Source organism: Vicugna pacos, chromosome 4, assembly GCF_048564905.1.
Source record: "Vicugna pacos chromosome 4, VicPac4, whole genome shotgun sequence".
Classification (NCBI taxonomy): domain Eukaryota; kingdom Metazoa; phylum Chordata; class Mammalia; order Artiodactyla; family Camelidae; genus Vicugna; species Vicugna pacos.
Genome location: NC_132990.1, coordinates 67,305,848 through 67,332,800, shown reverse-complemented (window position 1 = coordinate 67,332,800; position 26,953 = coordinate 67,305,848). Strand labels below are relative to the sequence as shown.

At 40.5% G+C, this 26,953-nt stretch overlaps 1 protein-coding gene across 2 annotated transcripts; it reads left to right on the top strand.

Moving 5' to 3' along the window:
• Positions 1 to 9: 9 nt before the first annotated feature.
• Positions 10 to 26,692, top strand: FBXW2 (F-box and WD repeat domain containing 2). 2 transcript variants are annotated; one of them, XM_015240382.3, is made up of 8 exons: positions 10 to 105; positions 208 to 316; positions 4,812 to 5,229; positions 13,773 to 13,967; positions 16,084 to 16,217; positions 20,494 to 20,580; positions 21,188 to 21,357; positions 26,021 to 26,692. In XM_015240382.3, the coding sequence occupies exons 3-8, from the start codon at positions 5,127 to 5,129 to the stop codon at positions 26,307 to 26,309; spliced, it is 978 nt and encodes a 325-aa protein (XP_015095868.2). In that variant the 5' UTR covers positions 10 to 105; positions 208 to 316; positions 4,812 to 5,126; the 3' UTR covers positions 26,310 to 26,692. The 2 variants fall into 2 exon arrangements, with proteins under 2 accessions (XP_015095868.2, XP_006205633.2); XM_006205571.4 differs by having other exon boundaries at positions 4,720 to 5,229.
• The last annotated feature ends 261 nt before the right edge of the window (positions 26,693 to 26,953 follow it).

Below are 26,953 nucleotides of genomic sequence, written 5' to 3'. Positions count from 1 at the left end.
TCCGCTGGGCGCCGCGGGCGGAGAGACGCGCGGAGATGACGCAGGCAGCACCGGAAGCCGCTCCCCTGTGAGGCTGCGGACCCCGAGCAGCGGCCGCTGGTCCAGGTCTGTGTGTGAGGCGGGGCCGGGTCGGGGAGGGGATTCTCTGGCGCCCGCGCCTCTGCTGACCTGCTGAGCCTCGGGCTGTTTGTCTTTCTTTCCCTTCAGGCGCCATGGCTGCGGAGCGGACCCGGCCGCTGCGAGGCTCTGGCGGCCCGAGCGCGCCTAGTCGGTGTGAGCCCGGCGCGAGGTCCCGGGCCCCGGGGCGCTCGCTCAGGTCAGTGCTGCGCGGAACACGGCTCCGGGAGCAGGGGACCTGGGAGCGACGAACGGGTTGAAGGGGTCTGGAGTTGATTTTAGAGATGGGAGAATTGGGTCTCGGAGTTACTGCCTCCTAGTGCCTCAGTTTCCTTAGCTGCGAAATGAGTTAACAATGATGTAACAGGCCTGCCGTGAGTTTGAAAGATAAAAGTGTGGAGAGGTGGTTTATGAAGTACAAAGCGTTGTACTAATGCGAGGGACTGCGCCATAATTGTGGGTATGCCATGGAAACAGGTGTGTATGTGTGGGGTGCTGCTTGCAGTAAAGATAACAGTACTAATGCTAAGTAATGATGGTAACTGGTATTTCTTGTAAGCTTACAATGTGCGAGTACTGCGCTAAGCATTTTACGTGCATTATCGTCTTTATTACTCGTAAAAACCCTCGCGGGTAATGCTGTTCCGTGGTTATATTTTACAAGTGAAGAAGGTGGGCTTGAGATAGGTGAAGTGATTTGCTCAGGGTCACCCAGCAACAAGTGGAGTCGCGGAGTGTTTTATAAACACTGTATTCTTTCAGAGCTTTTAAAAATTCATCGTAAAACTGAAGGTGGATTTTAATAGATGAGACATCCACATGGTTTCAAATTCAAAAAGGGCCCCTCCTATCCCTCAGCCCTCCGGTTTTCTCTGAAAGCTACTGGTGTTAACCAGCTTCTTGAATATTCAAAAGGTATTTTTGTGTATATGTGTTTATATAGATATGTTTTCAAAGTCTCTGTACAACTTAACTGCTGGTTATATTTGATAAGAAAAGAGAGGGAAGATGAGGCCTCCTCCCCAAGGACAAATATCTTGCTTTCATTCTTGACTAGGCCAGGTCCTGGGGGAGGAGAGGAAAACGCGTTCTTCGGGTTTTATCTAGAATGTTGTGTCTTTAATAAGACCTAGGGGTATAGATTTTGTTTTGTTTTGGGAGGGTGGGGGTTGGGCAGGATGTTGAGTCTGCTCCTTCCTGTGGGACCCTGGGAAAGTCAGTCAGTCCATTTGGGGGAGGCCATAAATTAAGGGCAGTTCTGATACCTTCCATGAAGTTGTGAAAATCAAGTGAGGTAATACCTGCGAGTAGTACTTGAGTCTTTAAAAACTAGTGCAAATGTGAGAGTTGGCTAAGGGAACATAGGGAGTTAATGGCAGAACCAGAGACCAGACCCAGGTCTCACATCCCAGTTTAAGAATCTTCACCCATTTCAGAGCTCTGTGATTGTTAATACTGAGCTCAGAAGGTCAAGTTTAATATTTAGTCTGAAGTGGGGGGAAAAAAGCACGAGACACTATGGAGCGTGGGGAGGGTGTAGAGAAGATGCACCTGCTGGGAAATCAGAGCCTCAAGTCATAGTCTTAATTGCCCTTAATTATGCAGTTAAACTCCCTGTAAGTTTGAGAGCTTGAGTGAGTTTTTTTCTGTATATTTTAAGCCATTTTAAGAGAAACTTTGTGGTAATATAGAGTTGAAAGGGATGTTAGTGGAGCTTTCCTGCCAGCTATTCACGGTAATAAAACTAACAAAAAGTGCCATTTGAGCTACCCTTCTGGGCTCTATGCTAAGCCCTTCCCTGCTCTGTTTCTGATTCTCATAACCCTCAAGGTGAGGTAGCTTTCATTTTACAGATGACAAAACTGAAGCTTAGAAGTGTGTTGAACATGTCCATGATCACATAGGAAGTGGCTTGAGTCAGTAAAATATTTGACTGACTCCGAAGCATTGTCATTTACCTCATTTGGCCTCTATATCCAACTGTCCTTGACTGTTCCCAGGAATGGGAAGCTCACTACTCTGGAGGTGGCTGTTCCATTATTGGAAAGCTCTGATGTTTTAAAAGCTCCTCCTTGTGTTGAATTGAAATCCCACTTCCTGAAGTTTTCCCCGTGGGGCCTTGTGCTGCCAGCACATGATATTCTTAGAGGCTAAGAGTTCAGTTTAGACCTGTGACCTGAAGAAAGTTCTCTCCAGAGTCAGTTCATTTTTTTAGAGAAATAAACACTGATTTTTTTCATAGTGCATTCTGCAGAGTTAATGAGGCCTGCTTTATTTTTAAAAAGATGCCTTTTTCATGGCAATGAGAGATGAAGAACTGAGAAAAGAGCCTCTTATAAAGGGCATCTCTAATGTAAGGTTGGAAAAAATGCTTTTTAGGGGTTAGGAAAATATATAAATCTGAGAAATGGCTGGTTTTTTAAAAGGTGCTCACTGGATAACTTGTCTCATAATCTCTGTGGTGTCATGGGCACATTATTTGGCATGCTGTCTACTATCTCTTAGTTATTTGGTAATGATGGGACCCTGATAATGTTTTCATGGGTATTATAAATTTGCCTCTAGTCCATTTAAATAACAGTGCATCTTATATAAATAAGCATTTCTATGATGGGTGTGTGGCATACTTTGTGTGAGTGTGGGTGTGGTAGAAGTTCTCCCCCCTTCACTGTAGAAAATTACTTCTGGGCAGATGTTTTTAGTTAGGTTTGTAATTGGCGAGTATTAATTAACTAATTAGTTGTGACATTTTGTGAATGTTCACAGAAAAGGGTTTTTTTGTTTTGTTTTGTTGTGAATGATTTCTTTAAAATGTTTTCAGAAATATTGTAGATGGAAGGTTGTTAGGATTCAGGAAAAGAAGGAGGCTTGTTCTTGTGTTGATAAAACTTTTGGTGAACTGATTATTTTTTGGCAGCCAAGTAAATCCTTAAATTAATAAATCCTACCTAGCCCAAACTCTGAGGCTTTAGAGAGTGTTATTTTAAAGTCCATTCACTGTTTCAAAAACCAAAACTGTTAGACAACAGATGATGTTATTGGAAGAGGTTTGTTTGCTTCTACTGCTTTTGTCTGATAATGTTCCTGCCAAATGTGATATTGGGAAATGAATGAAAATGATTTTTACATGTCTTAACATTAACAAAGTTGGAAGATGAGATCTGGCTGTTTGTGTAGACCTGGCCAGGTGACATATATTGTAAAGAATTTATTTTCCTCGTCCACATTATTTTAGACATAAAAGTTTTTAAATTAGTGTGACAGTCTGATGGGAAACTGATCAGATTAGAAGGAAATTTTTTTTTTTGAATCATGGAAATGTTTCAACATATGAAAATAGAACGAAAAAACCTCCACGTACCTACCCATCATCTAGCACTGATACCTACCAACATGACCCGTCTTGGGAAAGACGATCTTTACGGAGTTGCTTTATTTTTTTTCTCTTTTCCCATTAGTTTAGTCCCCATTATTAAGAGTGTGTTGACACCTTAATATAGTATGTGTTGCTGGATGCTTGTAAACTTGTTTTTGTTCCAGTTAGCTGTGAAGGGGAAGGTGGGTATAATCAGATAGGCACAGTGCTCCCAGATTTTATCACCAAGTTACGATTCCCCTGCTGGTAGCTGGCTTCAAAGAGAGACAGCTTGGTGTGGTTGGAAGAGTACTGATCTTGAGAGTACTGGCTTTCAGTCTGTTCTGTTGCTATTTTAGTGCTCTTTTGGCGGTAGGCAAATCAGTTACCTTCTCTGACCTGAAACTTCCTCATCTGCAAAGTGGATGGTACCTGTTTGGGGGGGTGTTTTGTAAGCATCAGGATTACTAATTTGTCTTATTTGTGCAGGCCTCCAGGACCCTCGTGGCTCTTGGGGCACATGAGGATAAGAGTTGTCACCAGCTCATAAAAACAGGCTGTGTAAGGCCAGATGAGGCCTTTGGTAATTCATGTTCTAACAGGCAGTACCATAAAGGAAGTGGAAGAACCAGAATACCTGAGCTGTATAACTTACTGCACCTCCTTATTTTTCTTCCCCAAACCTTTTTTTGCCTGAACATCTTTTGCAAAAGCCAGCAGTCAGTTCTGTGATGCTGGTATCAGCTCAGGTTGTACTTAGCATGATAACTAATGTTGCAAGTTACTGCTCTGGGAATTTGCTTTCTGGTCGTCACATCCTGGTGCTTCTTTTTGTGATTTTAGTGCCTAGAGTGTATTAAGGAAATGGTGTTATGATAGTTTTGATGGGGATTCTGTTTTATAGAATACACTGTTTCATAAAGAATGAATACTTTGTAAGTCTTTTACTGTAAAGATGCATGTAGCATGTGCTAGACTTCAAAAGAAGCAAGTCACACATAAGTTTCATTGACTTACGTTTTAGAGGTCATGATTTGTTAAAGTATGTTTTCTCAAATGTATTTTCTTTTATGTGCATGGAAATTTCTCAGATAAGTACAGTGTATTAACTGTAAAGTTAAAATGTTGTAACAAAGCATAAAGTTGTAATGCCAAGTTTTTTACACTAATTTTTAATACGTCATTTGTTAGTCTTGCTTGAATGGTCTTTTTGAGCAGAACTAATACAATATTTTGATGTGCCACAGGTAAATTTTTCCATAACCTTATGGAGAGAAAGGACTTTGAGACATGGCTTGATAACATTTCTGTTACATTTCTTTCTCTGACGGACTTGCAGAAAAATGAAACTCTGGATCACCTGATTAGTCTGAGTGGGGCAGTCCAGCTCAGGCATCTCTCCAATAACCTGGAGACTCTCCTCAAGCGGGACTTCCTCAAACTCCTTCCCCTGGAGCTCAGTTTTTATTTGTTAAAATGGCTCGATCCTCAGACTTTACTCACATGCTGCCTCGTCTCTAAACAGTGGAATAAGGTGATAAGTGCCTGCACAGAGGTGTGGCAGACTGCCTGTAAAAATTTGGGCTGGCAAATAGATGATTCTGTTCAGGACGCTTTGCACTGGAAGAAGGTTTATTTGAAGGCTATTTTGAGAATGAAGCAACTGGAGGACCACGAAGCCTTTGAGACCTCATCGTTAATTGGACACAGTGCCAGAGTGTATGCACTTTACTACAAAGATGGACTTCTCTGTACAGGTAAGAGAGCCTGGAACTTTTATTTTTGTTAGTTTTTGAGTTTCATAGAGTGTAGTCTTACAAACAGAACAAACTACTTCTCAGGCTTGAGGATGGCAATTGTTAACTATATGATATATCGATGATGGCATTATCCACCCACCCCTGAGTGACCGCCCCCTGCTTTATCCTCTTTCACTCTAAAACATTTATTTTTATAAAATTTTACTAGAAGAAAGCTCCAGACATTCTTTTAAATGTGATGTGAGTCAGAAAGCTGTAGCTACCTTTTTCTCTACTCTTCTTCCATGCACAGTCCTCCATGTTGGTTAATTTCTTTTTTTCTGTCAGCAATGTTTTTTAGGAAAAAAACAGTGGAAAAGTTGCTGTCTAGTCCTAGCAGATAGGTCATTTTGGAAGAATTGCTTAACCTCTATATGCTTGTTTCTTTGTCTATAAAATATAAGAGGGGAGATATCTCTCTTGTTCTGAGATCCTGTGGTTCTAAGAGGAATTAGAAGTTAAGAGTTTGGGCGTGGGAAAAAACACAGTTGGATATTTTAAAATTCAGCAAATAGTTAAGTAGCTTTTTATAACAAACATAATCATTAAAATTAAAATCATGTGTATCTTGCAGTTAAAATGGGCACGTGTTTCTACATGTGATTATATTGGTGCCCACGTTTTAGGCAGTCCATTTTGATAGGTGTTGTTAGTACGCAATGTTTAGAACGACTCTAGGCAGTTCTCATCAGCGATCCCAATGCCTGTTCACTTCCAGTGCATGTAACATACAGTGTAGGGATACTCCGTGTTCTTTCCTCATCCAGGACGATTTCTAATAAACACTTGAGCATTACCTAAACTATATAGTTGTCATTTTTAATGGTGTGTACTGTTCTTTTGTGTAAGTATATCACCATTATTTAGCCACTTCCATGTTAGTGCATATTTAGGTTGTTTCTATTTTTATGAATATTTTTGTTTGCATTATTTTTTCCCCTTGAATTATTTGGGGCAGAAGCCTCAAAGGAGAACCACCAGATTGAGAAGTATGAATGATTTTATAGATTTCTCTTAGTGTCCTTTCTAGATATATTGAATTGATGCTGTGCCCACAGCAAAGCCTTAAGTAACCTGCTTCTCCCCTCAGAGTCCTACCAGACTCAGTTTTAGTATTTGTAATAGTTAAGAGAGGTATGATTTCTCAAGATTGTTTTAAAATTGCAATTCTTTATTCGTTGCGGATGTACGTTTTCTCTGAAATGCTTGACACTTTGTCGGTTTTATGAAGTAAACATTAAATTTAAGGCATTTCATGGTTTTGTCATCCTGAAATTACTCTGTGCTTACGTTATTTTCCCTGTCCTATAAAAGCCTGATTATTGGAAGTATAGACTTTGATGTACTTTTCCAGCTGTGGTGATGGCTTTTCAGTGTCCTTTTCAGCTCATGATCAACAGCAGGTTTTTTTTTTTTTATTTTTAAGATTAAAATGCCATATTGCATTTGAGCTTGGCACTTACATATATATATACTTAGGCCAGTACTGGCAGTTGACTCATTTTCAGAACGAACTCCAGCTTTAAAACAATTTTTTTTCTCATTAAACTTTGTGTTTGAAATGCTATAAAACCTCTGTTACTTGGCACAGAATACATTCACTGGATTTCTTAACTACCTGAACAGTTAAGATCTTCCATACCTATGGACCCAACCCTGCATTTTAAGATTATTCTCCGGGGGGTCTATGTACTATGATATTTTTAATATGATTAAACTTACTCACCTGGTTTGCATATTGAAAATTATGCTCTGTTCATTGAAAATGATCCAAAGCATTAGTTTAAAGCAGCATCCCTGGGACTGTCACTAGTGAGAGGAATATTTGGTATAGAATTAAGTATGTGTTCATGTCAACTTGTCACTTCAGAGCTTGTATTTTCATTATGAGTGAATGGGGAAATTCTGAATTTGGTTTACAGTGACTCTCAGATTAGCCCTTGAGCAAGCAATGAAACAGTATCACCAAAAAGATTGATGGTAATGCTAAAAATTAACATGGTATACATTGAATGAGGTGGTTATTCTTTTGCTTATTTCTGAAATGGTAAGCAAGGAACCTGTTGTGCTTTGTACTGTTCAATAGACGTTTATTTATGAAATGCCTACTGTGTGAAGGACGCTGTGATGGCATGCAGTTCTTCTCTTGAAGAACGTACACACTGGAATTAGGAAGGTAACCTGGTTAAGTGAAAGTCTCTGAGTGAACTGTGGCTAATAGAAACACTAGAGTGGGTAGCTGTTACTCCACTGTAGTATAAATTATTGCCACGTGGGATTTGGGTTCAGAGTTGTCAGATCTGACTTTTCAAGAGAAGCCCCAAATCTAGATTTTTGTGAAATACCCTGATTTTTTTTTTAGAAAGTATTAATTTTTAAGTATTAATCAAATTTTTAAAATACTGTGATTGAGTCATATTCAATCTGTAAATGGCTGTATTGTGACCTCTGGCTTACAGTCGAATAAGAAAAACAAGAGCTATAAAAGAGATATGATCAAATGATGTATTTAACTAGACTTATTGTGGTGAACATTTCACAGTATATACAAATATCAAATCATTTTGTTATATAGCTGGAATTAATATAATTTTGTATGTCAGTTATATCTCAAATTAAAAGAGAGACCGACCGAAAAAATGGTGTAGTTGAATTGTGTGAGGTAAATAAAATTATATAGTTGTCCAGAAGAAGGAATGATTTCTTCCATTTGGGAAGGTAGAGCAGTGTTCACATTTTGTCTTGAAGAATGTGTAGGTTTTAGAGAGTTGAGATACACAGTCAGGGCTTTCCAATAGGAAGATCAGCAGTCAAAAGGCATGGAAGGGGCCAAGCATGGAAGAAAATAAAGAAAACCATTTGACTAGAATCTTGGAATGTAAGTAGGGACTCTTAAGAGACTTTTAGAATATAATCTGAAGAAATAGGCTGGGACTGTGTTTTCACAACTGGGATGCCAGGAACATGTGTTTGGAGAGTTTTCTGTAAACTGAAAGATTTCTGAACAGAAAAAGGGCCAGATTCAGAGCTTTCTGCTTCAGGTAAACTAGTGTTTCTTATTTCTATCAGATCCAGGTCCTCTTTTTATAACATATTTTACAGTATTCTCCTAACTTGAAGTAAAATTCATAGAAGTAACCTATCTGTACATACACAGTTTTAAAATCAATGTAATACCCAAACTCTGATCCAGAAGAGAAATATGAGGACTGCAACTTAAAATAATATGTAATATACCAGGTCCAGGTTGCTCCCTTTCATGGTTCTTTGAATCGGAAATAACACAGCCTCTCTCCCCTAGAGGATGGTCACTGTCAGTTCCCAGCCTACCTGAGAGCCTTGCCACTCTGAGGGGATGTCCTCGTCTCACTAAGCCTGGTTAGTGGGCATCGCAGTATTTATTTTCACATACAGTGATGAGTACATCAAGAGTGTGCTGCTCTTTGATTTCTATTTGAAAGGTTTGAGTAAGGATATTGTGACAACACTAAAACATCACAGTAATGCTCCAGTGTGTTAGACTTTGAGAGTTTCAGAAATGTGATGTTTCTTTCCTTTGCCCCATGAGGGGTATAACTGTTTCTAGCCCTCAGGTTTTAAATAAAAGCAATTAAAGTAGCTATTTTTAAACATTTTCTTTCCTCCAACATGATTTTCTTCTTTTAATTAACTCAATCTGTATCCACCTGGGTAACAGCCAACAAAGGCGATTTGAAGACCAGAAACACATGAATTTTCTGATAGACACAGACATATATATTCCATACTTTGCACCTTAATGAAATACTTTGAAACAGAAAAAAAAATACACATTGAACAGGTAGTGCTCAAGCATGACTGTGCTAGGAGGTGGTAATCAGATGTCAACATCTATGTGTACTGTCATTGTGAACATGACAGCCATGAATGCAGAATGTTGTATTTATGTCACAGATACCGTCCGTGACATGATCTTTTCAAATGGTGAAAAACTCTCAGTTTTTCCCAGAAAACTTTCCTCAGTTTATTTGGTAGTTAACACTCACAGAAAAAAATTCAGCAGTTAAATTGCAAATATGCTTTGTGAAATAACAGGTTTTAGGCTCAGTCAGATAACTAAGGATAAGCTTTTCACTTAAGAATATCTGGTAGAACCTTCAAGAATGTCATGCGGAATACAAGACAGTTCTTCTTGTGCATTGCAGACATTGCAGAATGTTCGGCATTCCTGGTCTCTGCCCAGTAGATGCCAGTAATGTCCCTCCATTGTGACAATGAAGCCTTCCTACAGATTTGTAAAATATTCCCCCTAGGAGATGTTGCTAATTCTATTGATGCCCTTTGACATGGACAAATCTGGAGCTTCCAAGTTGAAGTATTAGCTTGTTGCAGTTTAAGATGAGCTTAAATAGGTCTAGATTTAGGATACTAAGAGCAGAGATTTTTTTAAAGGGGCAGTTAAATGGAAGAGCAGCCATTGAAACAGAATTGCCAGGAGTTGGCAGTGATTTGGGTATGTGGAGTAGGGAGACTTCAGAAATGGCCGATAGTTTCTAGATGTGTGTATACTTCGGAAGACGGTAGTAGTAATAAGAACAGAAAATGAAGGAATAAATTCAAGAGGGTAGATGGAGTTCAATTTGGGATGAGCTGAATTCAGCTGGATGTGTAAGTAACAGTGGAAATTTCCATAGTCTAGAAATGCAAGGTGAGAGCTTGGGAGAGTGCACAGGACTGGAGAGAAAGATTTGGGAGTTAGTCACATCACAGCTGTGACTGTAAGTGAAATTTTAAAAGGAGATGGAGAGAGGAAGAAGAATAGAGCATAAGGTAGATCCTTTGAGAGTATACTCAGAGGAAAGGTAGAGATAAAGAAACAGAACGGTGATGAAGAGTTTCAAGAAGGAGCATGAAGATTGCCTGTCTTAGAGAGGCACTGGTAAATTCACTTGGTAGGCAGAGTCAGATGCCTCAGAGAGGTGGTTTGAGAGCTGAGATCTGATTCTACCAGTTAAATATTTAAACTTAGCTTGGAAAGATAGCTTACTCTTTGGGTTACAGCTCATTTTTCTGCTTACTTTTGTTACATACCCATCTCTGTAATTTTTATCAAATATAGTTTTCACCATTTTCTGAATTGAGAGGGCTTCTCCCCTCCTTTCATGTAATGAAAAATAGTTTGCATTTATTTAGTCCCCTTTCACTTTCCTCTCTAGGTTGCATCATTGATGACCTCTTTGAAAACATGTGTTGGTCAGCACAGCGAATGGGAGTCCATAGAGAAAGCTGACATAAAGCCAAAGAGGAGCAGAGAATAGTGACTCCTAAAGGCTTGGCAGTTAGCAGTAGACTTATACCCCTATAAAATGGAATGCGACTCAACCTGATTGTTTTCTGATGTATTTTTAGGGTATAAAACTGAATGGCCTAATGTTTTCCTGAATATACTAGTTTAAATAATTAGTTTAAATAATCCTCCCTCCTTTTTAAAAAAAATATATTGTGGTAAAATATATATAAGATTTATCATTTTAACAATTTTAAGTGTACCGTTCAGTGCCATTAATTACATTCACATTGTTGTGCAAACATCACCACCATCTATCTCCAGAACTGTTGGCATCTTCCCAAACTGAAACTATACTCATTAAGCACTGACACCCTGTTCCCTCCTCCACCCAGCCCCTGGCAACCACCACTCTACTTTCTGTCTCTGAATTTAGCTAGTCTAAGTACCTCATGGGTGGAATCTTACAGTATTTGTTCTTTTGTAACAGACTTACTTCACTTAGCGTAATTTCTCCGAGGTTCCTCCGTCTTGTAGCGTATGTCAGAATTTCCTTCCTTCTGGAGGCCCAATACTAATCCATTGTATGTATATACCACATTTTGTTTATCCTCCCTTCTAGTTTTTAAGTAGCCTTCCTGTCTCCAGTTTTGCCCCGCTTCAGACCATTCTCCATGGTACAGCCACAGTGATCTTTCAGAAATGCAGACCCGGGCACAGTTAAACACCCTCCTGACCCAGTTCTCCCACCTGACCCTGCTTCTGGTTCCCAGCCACGATGAACTGCTTTCGTAATCAGTGTCCATGTTTTACGCAGTGCATTTTGACAAGCATTTAAATAATTCCTAGGCAGTTTTTAGAATGGTTCCAAGTAGTTCTTTATGAATCGACCCCAATACCTGTTCACATATATTTATGTACTCCCTGGAGATACTTAATACGTACTTTCAGTAGGTATGTTACAGAGGTTGGCAAACTGCCAGCTTCAGGAGCCAGGTCTCGCAGAGCAGGGTAACTACCACAGAGTCTGTATGGCTCAAAAAGCCTAATAGATTTACTATCTAGTCTTTTACAGAAAAAGTTTGGCTGAGCTCTGGCCTATACTGTCTTTTTCAGCTGGGGGGAGAGTGCTGATTGATTTATGCATCCTTTAAATTTCAACTGGTTAATACTCAAAAGTTTGTTCTTGTTTTAAGCCATGAAATTCCTTCTTCAAACAGTCCTACACCAAAGCCTGGCTTAAAAACAAGTAAGAGTATAGTTGTGGAGCCAGTCATGCCATCTCCGAAGGCATGTTTGTGGATCACCTAGTTGTTGAGCACAACTGTGAGCTTAGTGGAGCTTCATCTGAGGCAGTTTCTCTTTTTATGCCCACCTTGTGTTTGTCCTGGGCTTTTGTCTGCCCACCCCTTACTGTGCTGAATTATTACTGCTTGTTTAGCCTTTTTGTCTTACTAAGTAGACTAAGCATTATAAGAGCAGGAGCTCTGCCTCACAGAGACATTGTCTAAATATGGGTTGAATGAATGAAGGAGACCCTGGTCGAACACTGACGATAAATCAGCAGCAGGCTCAGACAGGACCCAAGATGATTTCTTTTCCTGCTTTAGCTTGCTAAAATTACAGCCACAATATGCGGACTGGACCAAAAAGCTGAGAGGACCTTCCAAAGATTATCTAGGCCTGTGCTGTTCAGCGTAGTTGCCACTTACCACGTGCCTTTTGAGCATTTGAGATATGGCTGGTTCCAACTGAGATGCGAAATATGAAATACTTAGCAAATTTTGAAGACTTAAAATGTAAACTATTTCATTAGCAAATTTTCATATTGATAACATGTTGAATCATAATATTTTTGGCATACTGAGTTAAATATATTAAATTATTTTCTTTTTTGTACTTTTTAAAGTAGGTATTAGAAAAATTTAAATTGCTTATGTGGCTTGTATTATATTTCTATCGGACAGTGTTGTTCTAGATTATTGGTTCTCAAAATTAGTGCCTAATACATTAGAATCTCCTGGCAAGCTTTTAAGATCTTTGGATCCTACCTCAGATGGTCTAAATTAGCATCCCTGAAGGCAGGGCCCTCCGTGTGTGTTGCTACAGCTCCCCTGATGATTCTGATGCCTCATGCCCTTGAGAACCACCAGCCAAGTCCCACCTTTCATTTTATAAAGAGAAACTGAGTCTCTAAATGGTAAAGTGACAACAGATATAGTCTTCATTTCAGTATGCTCTCATAGGGTTTTCCCAGATTGAAATTCTTGCTCTACCTTTTTCATAAGTGATAGTTATTTTTCCATTGTCTGAAATAGTGGCTCTTGATCAACCTTTAAATGTGGGATTGTGGCTGACTGTAGTCATTTAAGCTTTTTGAAAACTGATCCGTTAGTGCCTTTCCAGGATACCATGTTCTTATTATACTATTTTATCTTCAAAATGGCTTTTTTGGGTCAATTCTTATTATTTTATAAAGGTAAATTATGACAAATGAGTTAAGCATCAGGATTTTATACGTGATTAAGGCAAAGTCCTGAATTGTCATTGTAATCAGTGTAGTATTTTCATCAGAGGCAGAAATAAAACCTACTTTTTTCCTGTAGAATCTTAAGACGACTTACAGGCTCTTTAACAAACAAGCTCTTTGTTGAGTTGTTAGGACTGGGAATAATTTTATGTCTAGTTTTCTTTGAAGTTCCTTCACACATTTCAGATGGCTCAATAAATTAGCATTTAGTCTTTGTGGAAGTTAACCAGTGATTGGAAGCTTATCTGTGACTTGCCTTAAGAGTAGAATGTGTTACAACAAACAGCTTTACTATTCACATTTTTTATTTGTTCAAAGTTGTTGGGTAATGGACAGGCATGCACGTGTACCCATGCAGTCATAGGTAATACCTGTCACTTTAAGCTCAAATCAGAGAGCTGATGATAGCCAAAGATTTGAGAAAATTTACAAGTGGAAGCACCAAGGGATGCTTTAATCTAATACCCCTCGATAGCCGGGAAAGAACTAACCGAAAGGCATGGATTGAGTCCCGGGAATGTTAACACCCCTTTGGTGACCCTGAGCAAGTTGTGTTACTCTCTCCGTGCTTTGGTTTTCCCAGCCGTAAAGTGGGAGTGCTAGAGGAGGTGCCTGTTACGGTTCTTCTTGAGAAATACCATGGTTTGGGGATTTCCTTTCTTCAGTGCTTGTTTTCCTACTAACCTCCCTGTTTTTCTCTTGAAGGGTCAGATGACTTGTCTGCGAAACTATGGGATGTGAGCACAGGGCAGTGTGTTTATGGCATCCAGACCCACACTTGTGCGGCAGTGAAGTTTGATGAGCAGAAGCTTGTGACAGGCTCCTTTGACAACACTGTGGCCTGCTGGGAATGGAGTTCCGGAGCCAGGACCCAGCACTTCCGGGGGCACACGGGGGCGGGTGGGTTGCCTTTTTTCAAGGGTTTCAACAGTTATTTTAACCTCATTCCTTAAAGCCAGGAGCCAAGAATGGGATCGCTTTTTGTTTTTGTTTTTGTTGTTTTTTAATTTAAGCTGCCCTTCCCCAGCCAGTTCTTTCTCAGTCACTATAGTTAATCCCTTTATTCAAGTTATTTGGCATTCTCTCCCTACTTCCGCTTTTCCTTGGCCTGTGTTTAAACTCTTCTGTGTAGCCTTACGCTGGGACGAGCCGTTCTCCTTTCCCCCTGTCTTCCCTTTATATCCTGTTGAATGATTGGTCCTTTGTTTTTATCAGATTCCATAACTCCAAATTGACTAAGTGCTGCACCTGTAAATTTAGTCCACTTTATTTGTAGAATTACTGTTCTACAAATGACTTGTGTGATCTACACAGATCACATCAAATTGGAGCTTGGTTGACATTTAATTAAAACGAGCTACTGATGAAAAAAGCCACAAGATGGAAAAAGATATCTGAATATTCCCTAACAATTTTTCAGCAGCCTTAATTTGCAAAAAGTGCTCATTTGAACATAGTGCTGAGACCTGAGCTTTTCCCTCTGCTGCCTTGTATTTGGAGCTTTGTGCAGAAATCATGTTGATCTAGTTCCCAGCCTCTTGTGCAGCAGCTCCCTTCTTCCTTCCCCCCCTTTACCCCCTGCCTTAGCCCCTGAGAGTCACAGTCTATGCTCTTAAGCATCACATTTGTGAGCAGGCTTCCTGGACTCCCTAAACAGGTTGACTCCCTGTGCTGTAGGTGTCCCAATAGCCTGTGTAACACTCATCATACAAGTAAGTATGATCATCTGGTTTCCCCACCAACCTTTAAGCTCCAGAAGGACAGGGAACTTGCCTATCTTGTTCACCCTTAGGTCCTGAGTTCCTTACACCATACCTGGTGCTCAGTAATTCTTTAAAACACAGCTGTTTTATTACAAAAACAAAAATTTCCCCTATTTTGTTTGTCATCCTATACATTTTTCTTCAGTCTGCTCTGCTATCACTTATTTACTACAAAAATTAATATTTGAAGATGTATGATTTAGCATGGAACTTATACATCAATCTGAATGTAATACTCCACAGTGTCAAGGGATATATGTTGCCTTCCAGGTGATTTTACGCCTGAGAGACTTTGAGAGTCCTGTTCTAAAAGATTTCTTCTTTGCTGTTCCCTGGACATTGCTGTGGCTTTTCCTAACTCCATGCCTTTGCTGTTCCCTCTACCTACAGTATTCTCTTTCTTTTCTTGATAAACTCTACTCATCCTTCAGGGCCCATCTCCAATATCGCCTCTTCCCTGAAGTCTTCCCTGATACCCCTGGGCAGAGTTAGTCATTCTCCTTGGTGTTTCCCTAGCAAGAGATAAACATTTATTTATTTATTTTTGGACTTCCTCCTCCACCCCTCACTTAGACTGAGTTCCTTAAAGAAAAGACCAGTGTCTTCATCTCTGGGTCCCCAGTGTTCCTTTAGAGCTTGACAGGCATTTAAAAGCAAATATTTCAGTACTTGCTATACTCAGGCACGGTTTTAGGTAATGGGGGTACAGCTGTGAAGAAAGTCAGATAGTTTGAGAGAATGGCTTAGTCTGACCTTTGTTTTGTTTTGTTTTGTTTTTTTCTCATTACACTGGCTTTTCTTGAGTATGGGTATTGTTGTATGGCTTATATTCTTGACATTTTATCTACTGCAATAAAAAGTGCGAATCTGAGTAGGTCCACCAGTGTTCTATTTTCCCTACATAAGCTTAGATAAGTTATGTGTAGTATCAGGCAGGCAGTCCTGAGAAGAAATGCCATTGTCTCCTATACTGGCTTTGCTTCTCACTCTGAAGCTAGTACAAGTGTAAGAGATTGTATTATTCCAGGGACTTTTCATCCTTAGAATAATAACCAATAATAATAGCAAGAATTTTGAGGTAGACATGCTTTTTATCAGAAAATTGTTAGCTGATTAAGCATCAGTCTTACAGTAGTTCTGGTTGAGAAAGTATGCAGTTGGGCAGCTAGGGAGAATGAGCGTTATTGAACTCTGTTAAAAAAAGACCTGCAGGGAAAGGCATATTTTAACTTTGTGTGTGTTATATATACTAGTGTTTAGTGTCGACTACAATGATGAACTGGACATCTTGGTGAGTGGCTCTGCAGACTTCACTGTGAAAGTATGGGCTTTGTCTGCTGGAACGTGCCTGAACACACTCACCGGGCACACAGAATGGGTCACCAAGGTAGGAAGACTTAACAGAAGAAAACTTGATGTCAGTCCTGCTGAGGGGTGGGATGGAGAATGGTTGATGCTGCCTCATGAGTGGTAGATGAGTCATAAGATGAAATTGATGCAACCACAAAGCATGTTGGTCTACAACAGTGACCAGTGTGTAAAAGACACTCGGTAAATAGTTGAATGAATGACTTATGGGCATGGAAAGATGCCCATAATATATGAGGTGGGTAGAGGGAGCAAATAAAACAGGTTACATACAGAAAGCTATGGATAGTATGTTAACAGTTTCTGAATGTATTATGTTGAAGATAATTATTTTTGTGGAATTGTGGGTACTTTTTATACTTTAGGATAAGCAAATTTCTTTTTAAATCAGAAAAGCATTTTTCATTTTGAAAAAGAAAATGCTTGCAAGAAGTGGAACAAAAAAATGTATGCGATCTTTAAAGAACATTGTAATGTTTTCTAACCACTTTTATTCAACGTAATATTGGAAGTCCTAGCCAGAGCAGGCATCCAAATTGGAAAGGAAGAAGTAAAACTGTCATATTTGCAGATGACATGATATTATATATAGAAAACCCTGTGACACCATCAAAAAAAACTGTTAGAACTAATAAATTCAGTAAAGTTGCAAGATACAAAATCAGTGCACAAAAATCTGTTGCATTTCTGTACACTAAAAATGAATTATGAGAAAGAGAAATAAAGAAAACAGTCCCATTTACAGTTGCATCAAAAAGAATAAAATACCTAGGAATTAATTTAACCGGGAGGAGAAAGACCTATATATTGAGAACTGCAAGACATTAATGAAAGAAATTGAAGAAGACACAATAAATGGAAAGATATTTCATGCTCGTGGAGTGGAAGAATCAATATTGTTAACATGTCCGTAGTACCCAAAGTAATCTACAGATTGAGTGCAATCCCTGTCAAAATTCCAATGGCATTTTTCAAGGAAATAAGACAAATAATCCTAAAATTTGTACGGAGCCACAGAAAACCTCAAAAAGCCATAGCTATCTTGAGAAAAAACAAAGCTGGGGGCATCATGCTTTCAAACTATATGACAAAGCTATAGTAATTAACAGTATGGTGTTGGCAGAACAGACACATAGATAATGGAACAGAATTCAGAGCCCAGAAATAAACCCACTCATATACGGTCAATTTACGACAGAAGAGCCAAGAATCTACAATGGGGAAAAGACAATTTCTTCCATGAACAATGTTGGGAAAACTAACAGCTACATGCAAGAGAATGAAACTCAACCAGCGTCTTACACCATTCACAAAAATTAACTAAAAATGGATTAAAGACTTGAACTTAGCACCTGGAACCATGTAACTCCTAGAAGGAAACATAGGCAGTAAGCTCCTTGATGTAGGTTTTGGCAATGATTTTTTTTTGACTCTGACACCAAAAGCAGAAGCAAAAATAAATAAGTGGGACTACATCATACTAAAGAGATTCTGCACAGCAAAAGAAACTCAACAAAATGAAAGGGCAACCCACTGAATGGGAGAAAATACTTAGAAATTATAGATAAGGGACTAATATCCAAAATTCGTAGCTCATACAACTCAATAGCAAAAAAAAAAAAAATCTGATTAAGAAATGGGCAGAAGATCTGAAAAGACACTTTTCCAAAGAAGACATACTAGATGGCTAACAAGTAAATTAGAAAGTGATCACCACATTAATCATCAGGGAAATGCAGGTGCACAGTGAGATAGCACCTTATGTCAGTTAGAATGGCTGTTGTCAAAAAGATAAGAAATAACAAGTGCTGGTGAAGTTGTAGAGAAAAGGGAACCCTTGTGCCCTTTTGGGGAATGTAAATTGGTGTAGCCACTATAGAATACAGTTTGGAGATTCCTAAAAAATGAAAAACAGAACTACCACGTGATCCAGCATTTCTACTTCTGGGTGTTTATCAGAAGAAAATGAAAACACTGACTTGAAAAGATACATGCACCCCATGTTCATCGCAGCATTATTTACAATTTGCAATAGCCAAGATATGGAAACAACCTAAGTGTTCATCCATGGGTGAATGCATATGTATATATTTCCATCCATATATTACAATACACACACACACATACATAACTGTAAAAAAAGAATGAAATCCTGCCATTTGTGACAACATGAATGGACCTCAAGGGGTGGAGTAAGTCAGACAGTGGCAAATACGATATGATCTAATATGTGGAATCTGAAAAAAAAAACAAACTCATGGATACAGAGAACAGATTGTTGGTTGCCAGAGGCAGGGGGTAGGGTGTGGAGAGTGGGAAAGAAAATGGGTGAACGGTGTTTTTTGTGTTGTTGTTTTTTTTTCGTTTAAATTGTTTAGAAAGAAAGAGAAGAGGGAGGGAGGAAGGGAAAATAATATTGCAGGAAGTAGAACAAAGAAAAATATACAGGCTCTTTAGAAGAGTATTGTGATATTTTTTAGTTCTCAAAAAAGATTGCTGTGAGCATCAGATGCAGTGTTAACAGAAATGGTATGCAGAGACACTTCTTGAGCTTATCATGCTGTTCTGTGAGGGGCTAAGGGTACAGGAGTGAGCAAAAGAGATCCAGGCCTGATTTGAATGTTAGTCTAGTAGGAGAAACAGTTAATAATTTTGCAAATAAATATATAATCACAAATTGTGTTATGTGCTATGGAAGAAAAGTGTAGCATTCTATGAGAAAGTCTAGGAAGGTGTTTAATTTGATTCAGGGAAAGCTTTTTGAGAAGGGACCAAATGTGAAGAATAAATTGGAGGTAGCTGTGTAAAGATTAGTGGGGTATTTCAGAGGGTACAGTATGTGCACAGTTCCTGGGGTGGGAAAGAACCTAGACATTCGATGAGCTGATGCCCTGGAAGGCTAGTGGAGGTGTGCTGTAGTTGGGGGAGGTGTGGGAGAGGTGGCCATCACGTATAGGTTACCAGACCACGTTGAGGATTTGGGCTCTCATGAGTGTAGTAGGAAGTAATTGATGAGTTCTGAGCAAGGATCTGGTGTGATTCATGTTTTAAGAAAATAACTGCTGAGTGAAGAATGGATTAGAATGGGGCACAAGTGGATACAAGGTGGCCATTTAGGCTTTTGTACTAGTCTAAGCAAAAGATACCCAACGGCTTGGACTTGGGTGGCAATAAAGAAAGAAGGGCGCACATGAAGGATGTGTCTTTAAGGTAAAGCCACTCAACTTACTGATGGGGAACAAAGAAGAAGGAAGCAGGTGACTAGGGGGTTTTAGATGAGTGGGTGATTTTTGAGAAGATCAACACCACTACTGAACACTTAAAAATGGTTGAGATTTTACATTTATGTTTTGTGTATTTTACGACAATAAAAAAAAATAACTTGGAAAAAAATAATTCCGTACCAAGCACATTCAATTTTAAATAGAAAAGTTATAGGAGACAATTCGGTGTTATGTTAAAAGCAGTGGACTTGTGGCCAGGACACTGTGATGTCTTAGTGTACTCCTCCCTTCATGGCCTGACTTTCATCATCGGCTAAATGTTCTCTGATATTAAATGAGATGAGGGGACAGCGCCCCCGCAGGGTGCCTGGCACTTAGTAGCAGGTCTGTCGGTTTCATTTGAACCTGCAACCCAGGCTTCTGAATGAGTGAGCCTGGCCTCCCGTCTCACTTTATGCTGACTTAGTGCTAAAATAACTGAAACCTAGTGTCCGCAGATGATTCCGCATACTGATGGGATGTGAGCTCTTATTACATTGTAGTTTTCATTGTTCTATTTCATTTGCACTGAAGTCATCTGAGATAATAGGTGCCTCATCCCCTATTTTAAAGATGAGGAGACTGAGGAACAGAGGTTAGATGGTCTAACCCAAGGTTGCAAAGTCAGCATATGGCAGATTCTGGTCCTAGCGCTAGTGCTTTTTCCTTTATAATGCACATGCTTATGAAAACAGGTGGTTTGTATCTACTATGTGTATGGACTTTTTTCTTTCCTGTTCCTCACATTTTTTATGAAGTCACATTTTATAATTTTTAAAAAGCAGTCCTAATCTTTGCTTCCAGGCTGAAACTAAGTGCTGTCAACATTAGGCACTTAGATCCTGCTGATAATTTAGTCTGGTAATAGTAAAACTCTTGGTAGAGGTTAACCTGGTCATAGAGTTATAGCTTAACTATTCTCACATACCATATCATTTCAAGCTCATTTTTTGTAGTTTAATTTTTAAAAAAAGAAGTATAGGAACAGCATTAAAAGGATCTTTCTATAATATGGATATTTATTATTTCTAGGTGGTTTTACAGAAGTGCAAAGTCAAATCTCTCTTGCACAGCCCTGGAGACTACATTCTCTTAAGTGCGGACAAATACGAGATCAAGGTGAGGGTTTTTTCCTCCATTAATTTGCCTCAAGAAAGGGTATGACACGGGGGGGTATTTCACAGGAGGCAGGGATGTCTTTAGTCCCAACTGTCTTAAACCCACTGGCAAGAGAAAGGTTCATTATCCCTACGTTCCAGGCAGTTTCTAACTCTGGTTTGTGAATGAAGGGGGAAAAATCCACAGAACTTTATCTTTAGTGCATTTTTGCTGTTTCCTTAAGACACGTATCTCCTATCCTCTTCAATTCTTAGAGCTAAAGAATAAAAACACAGACATACGTTTATATAATAAGAAAAGCAATTTGCAAAAAGTTTACAGAGCATGCTTACATGCATTTTCATTGTACCTTTTAAACTGTTCCATGTAGGCATTAACTCACTTCTTTGCAGGAACTGAGGTTCATAGAGGTTAAGTATTTTACCCAAGATTACTCAACACATGCATGGAGAATCAGCATTTGAACACAAGCCTCAGCTGTAAAACCTGTGGTCTTTCCAGTTTACTTCACTGTGTCTGACTTCAGCAAACACAAGCCACATTGTTTAAGGACAAGCTTTTCTGTGGTGATGTTATCTGTCATCTTTCCCAATTTTCTTACCTGTAGATTTGGCCCATTGGGAGAGAAATCAACTGCAAGTGCTTAAAGACATTGTCTGTTTCTGAGGATAGAAGTATCTGCCTGCAGCCAAGACTTCATTTTGATGGCAAATACATCGTCTGTAGTTCGGCACTGGGTCTTTACCAGTGGGACTTCGCCAGTTATGATATTCTCAGGTAATGCTTCCTTGGACTTCTAACAGTCGGTTGCAGTTTAATAATAAAGACAAGACTGAATATTTGGATAAACCTGTTAATAACTTGCTTTCGGTATGTGTTTACTCCAGTTATAAATAGGGTTTTGTGCTGAAAATCTCACATTCAAAAAATGTTTCAAAGGCAGTAATTAACTTAGAGTTATACACTGCTATCTAGAAGGTCTAGGTTCTAATACCTCTTCTTACTCTGAATCACTTTCCTTTTCAGAATTTCTAAATACCCCTTCTAGCTTTTCTGGAAGATGAAATGTTTGGCTGAAAAGATCTTTCAGATCTCCTCTAGTTCTCATATTTTAAGTTCTGTTTGCTGGTTGAAATTCTGCATTGAGGGATCGAGTGGCCTTCTGTTAACTAGTAGCAAGACAGAGGTACTTAGTGACATTACAACTTGCAGGGTTTCTCTCCAAAGAAATACTTTTAGAGGTCTATGGCAAATAGTTTTGTGATTCACTGCATACCATGAAGCCTTCTTGGAGACGGGCAGTATCTGTTAGCATATTGGAGGCTGATGGAAGCCAGTGCCATATGGTGATTAAGAGAACTTATTTTAATGATAAAATAAACCTTGGTTTAAGACCTAGTTCCATTTCTTATGAGCTGTGTGATTTTGTGAAAGTTTCTTAACCTCTCTGTGCCTCAGTTTTCTCACCTATAAAGTAAAGATTAAATGAAATGTCTGTATGAGGACCTAGTTCAGGACCTGACAGGTCTTTATTACTAATGGGTCTGAGAAGCTGTACATAAAGAAACCTGTTTTAATTTGTTTAACCTATTGTACCTCACACTTAATGTGCATAGAGCCCTTGTTTTGAGGAACACCTATTAACAGCTTACAGTTAGTGCTCCATCACATGGTTCAGAAAGTGCTGGCCTGGGGACAGAAAACTGAACATTTTTGTTTGAGGTCAACTTGTGTGGGATCTGATCGTGCTAGCCGACAGGACTTTGGTGGGCCCCATTTCTCTGGTCATTAAATTACAACCCCATTCATGTCTTCCTGGAGTCAGACCTACACTTCTAACCAGTTAGATTCCCAAGCTTCAGAATAATTTCTAGAAATGATTGATAATTACACTCTGAGAAGAAAAGTCTGGAACGGATCCTAGAAAACATTAGGCCAAGCTCTTCATTTTATGGATGGGGAAGCAGAAGCCGAGAGAGGACAGTGTCCCACAGCTCACCCTAGTCCAGCATCCCTCCATCCATCCATCCCTCCACGGCTGGGCCATCCAGCAGGTTCATGCTCAAGGGAGCAGCAAGCCAGAAAGAGGGAACTTTTGAAAAAACTTGATTCTTTGCAAAGTAAGGAATTCAAGTACTGCAGGCTGCGGGCGTCACACCAACTGAGGATAGAACATGCGTATATTTTTAATTTCCAGAAAATTCCAAAAAGCAAACCTTAAGTTTGCTGTGCACCAGCAGCTGTTTGCATAGCATTTACCTTGTGCTTACAACTGTTACTGTGGCATTGACACTGTGTTAGATGTAAGTGATCTAGAGATGATTTGAGGTGTGTGGGAAGACACGTGCATGTTCTGTGCTGATACTGCACTGTGTTACATGAGGGACCTGAACATCCGTGCGTTTTGGCATCTGAGGGGTCCTGGAGCCAGCTCCCTGCAGATACAACTGTCATCACTGTGGGAAAATCAAATCTTTAACAGTTTAGTATTGCTTCTGTTTTGAGTTAACATTTGGGAGAGAGCGGTGCAAAGGCAAGGGGAAAGAGAGGTGTCATAGTCTTTTTTATTAGAATCTCCAGGGGTTTGCTTTGACCCTGCATCTGCCCTCCTCCTCGGTGCTTCCTACCCAGGATGGCAGATGGAGGCCGGAGTCCCAGATGAAGGTCCTGTTAGGTTTTGGTATTTGGATAAATCAACTGTCACCAATAAACCTGCAAGATTTTTTGCTGCTAGTTCAGATTTTTCTTTGAAAAGGGGCTATTTCATCTCTTTATCTCTTGCTTTTCCCCCGCTCAAACACAAATAAACTAACCTCTTTTTGAAATCCTAGTACAGATCCTGTGGCCTCAGTTGCTTGGACCACGTAGTGTTACATAAGCTTTGATGTTAATTGAAGGAAGCAAAACACAGAGAGCACGTTGCTCAGTAAAGCGAAGGCATGATGCAGTCTCCTGAGCGCATCTTGTCTCAGTACAGCAGGCAGGGGTTTGTGGGCTCAGGGGCCCGGACTGCACAGTAGGGATGTCTGTTCACAGTTCTGAAGTAATCAGCGTAGAGGTGCTGTGAGCCTGTCAAGACCTGCGTTCTGTTCTGCAGCACATTTGTGCACAAGTCTTTGGAGTCATTTCGTCTTCCCCAGGCTTAAGTCCTGTCCCCTCACCTCTCAGTTATCTAAGTTTCTGGTCATTTTCTGCTTGCACTGATGATGTGGGACTTTCTTGCTGCTTTTCCCAGTTTCCTTTGGATCTCTCTTGTAGGAGTTTGTGTTTGCCATGCTCGTTGCACCACGGCTCTGTCCGTTAGCAGATATTTATTTATCTGACCTGTATACGTTAGGCATTGTGATGTACGTTGGGAACCAGCAGAAATACTTACCAGACTTGTGGAAGTCACTAACCATCAGGAGGGAAGGCTGACATCATAAGCAGCTGACTGCATGCAGATAGTTTAATGGCTGGGATAAGAGCAACATAGCGTGAAGTACCTTGAGACCCTGCCTAGTTTGAGGAGTAAGGGAAAGCATCTTTGAGGAAGAGATTCGGGCTGAGCTCTAAAGGCTGAGCAGATGCATTTAACCAAGTGCCGGGGGTGGGTGTGCAGAGAGGAGCGTTGCAGACAGAGAGGGCTGAGAGGGCTGCTGGAAGGCCCTGAGACTGGAAGAGCCAGTGCATTTGGGTGACTGAGGGAAGGCTGGGGTGGCAGGACACGTGAGTGCAGTGGAGAGCCGTCTGTGGGTTTCAGTGTTTAAATGAGGTGGAAATAGAATTAGACTTTAGTGTGAGGTTAGCGCATTGAAAGGAAGCACAAGCAGCTGCGGGGAGACCAGCTGGAAACGGCTGGCAGTAGTGCAGGCAAAAGTGACGTCTTTGATCAGAGTTGTGGCAATTCCGGTGGTAGTGAGTAAATTAAAGGACAATTTAGATAAAGGCAGTAGATCTTGGTGATTGGATTTACGGTTTGTGAGTTGGATGGTTGCCATGTTTCCTAGCTTGAGCAGCTGGGTGAGTGAGCGAGCAAGGAAATAAAGAAGAGAAACAGGTTTGGCTACTAAGTTTGGTTTTGGACCAGCTAAGTGTGAGGAACAGGTCTTCCTCTTCACTGCCAAATCCCCTCCCTTCCTGCCACCAAACTGAAATCTGCTTCCGTGTAAGTCTTTCCCTTTGACCTTACTTCTCTCTCTGCTAGAGCCCCTAATGCCTGGCCTCCCACACATCCTTCTCTATTTAAATGTGAGGACCGTGTATAGCTTCCCTGCCAATTCTTTTTCTGCCCCCCAACCCCAAGCTAATATTCTTCAGCTGTTCCTTCCTTGTCCTGGTTACCAGGCCCTGTCCCTGCTGGTTGAGCTCTTGGACATGCACTGGCTGGTAGTGTCCTTGTCAAGACGCAGGCTCAACTGGCCTCAGGCTCAGATGTGCTATCGCAGAGCAAAATGTGCATCTCCCTTGTCTTGTAGGTCTTTCCTAGTGCCTGCAGAGAGGATATCACCTTTTTGAGTTACTGAGCTTGCGGATAACAGAGACTGAGGTTTTGAGGGTTCTGTGTGTGTGTGTGTGTGTGTATGTGTGTGTGTGACCTGTTTAGTTAGGTCTCTCCCACCTTGTGCCTTTGCCGTCGATGTTTTAGGAACTGCCAACCTGAGAAGGTTAAGGCTGTCTTCCCAACTCTCCCAGTTTTCCCTAATTTACGATGAATCTATTATTAATAAATGTTTCTGAATTATCTGGGAAACTTTGTATAGTTCAGCCTCTGTTGTTCTTAGAGATGAGCCTGTGTGTTTGCTCCCTGCCGAATAGAGGAGTACTTTGTCACTTGGCTTTCATTCTCTGCCCTGGGCCCGGGGAGGTGCCCCTAGGCCAGCACAGTCGGCCCCCACGTCCATGGCTTCTGCGTCCGTGGATGTGGAGGGCTGACTGCGCTGCAACCTTCTATGTAAGGGACTTGAGCACCCGAGGCTTTTGGTATGTGAGGGGGTCCAGGAACCAGTCCCCCTCGGACACCAAGGGACGACTGTATTCTAGGATTTGGTGAATAAATCTTTCACCTGGTTGAGTATTCTGCTCTAGTCCTACCTGGTAACTAATGAGTTGTGAATCCTTAGCCAAAGTATTTACCTCGGCTGGACCTCTGTTTTCACATCTTAGAAATGAGATAATCTGTAAGATCCTTTCCAGCTTAGATGGGCATTTTGTGCTTTTATAAATGTTCATCTCCTTATATGCATATGTTACCATAGTATTATGAAGGCTTCTTCTCCCCTGCCTTATTTCTAAAGTAGGATAAGTCTTTTGTCCTCATATTTTCCTTTTTATAAAAAAATTTCATGCAATTCTAAATTTGCTTGAATTTTGTAATGGTTTTAAACGTCTTCAGGAAAGATTACAGCAGCACAGACAGAAGCACAGTTGCCTTCATGTGTCTTAACTCTCATCCTTGTAGGGTCATCAAGACTCCCGAGATAGCAAACTTGGCCTTGCTTGGCTTTGGAGATGTCTTTGCCCTGCTGTTTGACAACCGCTACCTGTATATCATGGACTTGCGGACAGAGAGCCTGATTAGCCGCTGGCCTCTGCCAGAGTATAGGAAATCCAAGAGAGGCTCCAGCTTCCTGGCAGGCGAAGCGTCCTGGCTGAACGGACTGGATGGGCACAATGACACGGGCTTGGTCTTTGCCACCAGCATGCCTGACCACAGTATTCACCTGGTGTTGTGGAAGGAGCACGGCTGACGCCACGAGCTGCCACCGCTGACTGACTTTGGGTGCCGGGGCTGCGGGTTTTGAGTGCAACCTCTGTGGCAGCCAACTGCATGAACCAAAGTTCTCACCTAACGGTATCATCACGCAGTGCACAATCATTTATCTACGTTTGCCAGGGGGCGGGGCTCGGGGTGGGGAGGGCTTGTTTAGTGACACACACCGCAGCATGCTGATGGGGAACACCGTGGACTTCATTCGTACTTAGTTATGTTGGTCAGTGTGAGAGGGTGCATTCGGGGTTCCTCTTTCCTGAGTATTGGTTTTAAGTAAAGAAATTTAAATGGCTCATTAATCTGCTAATTGGTTGCCTATGAAAACACATTCAGTCCATTATTAAAGCTTTTTACCATTGCCTTTTTTTCTTTTGAAGTTGCAGCAAAGGTGCTATGATGTTGTTTCAGCAACTTTTCTCACATGGGGCTTAGCTTTTATAACAGCCAGTGTTACAAAGACCACCAAGTCCTGTGACATTTGTAAACTCTCCTCCAAATACTAGTTCTGAAGAAAGTTTGTCTTCCAGCACCATTCCAGTTCCATAAATTGATGGTTTGTAACACATTTTAAACCCTAGTTCTTGGTAGAGTCAAGGCTGGCCATGTCTGAGGTGTGAGAGT

Bases quoted from the DNA above. Each gene is read 5' to 3' on its own strand.
- FBXW2 (XM_006205571.4), top strand. From the start codon at position 4,740: ATGGAGAGAAAGGACTTTGAGACATGGCTTGATAACATTTCTGTTACA. The intron at 5,230-13,772 runs GTAAGAGAGCCT...TTTCTCTTGAAG, and splicing joins AGATGGACTTCTCTGTACAG to GGTCAGATGACTTGTCTGCG. The intron at 20,581-21,187 runs GTGAGGGTTTTT...TCTTACCTGTAG, and splicing joins CGGACAAATACGAGATCAAG to ATTTGGCCCATTGGGAGAGA.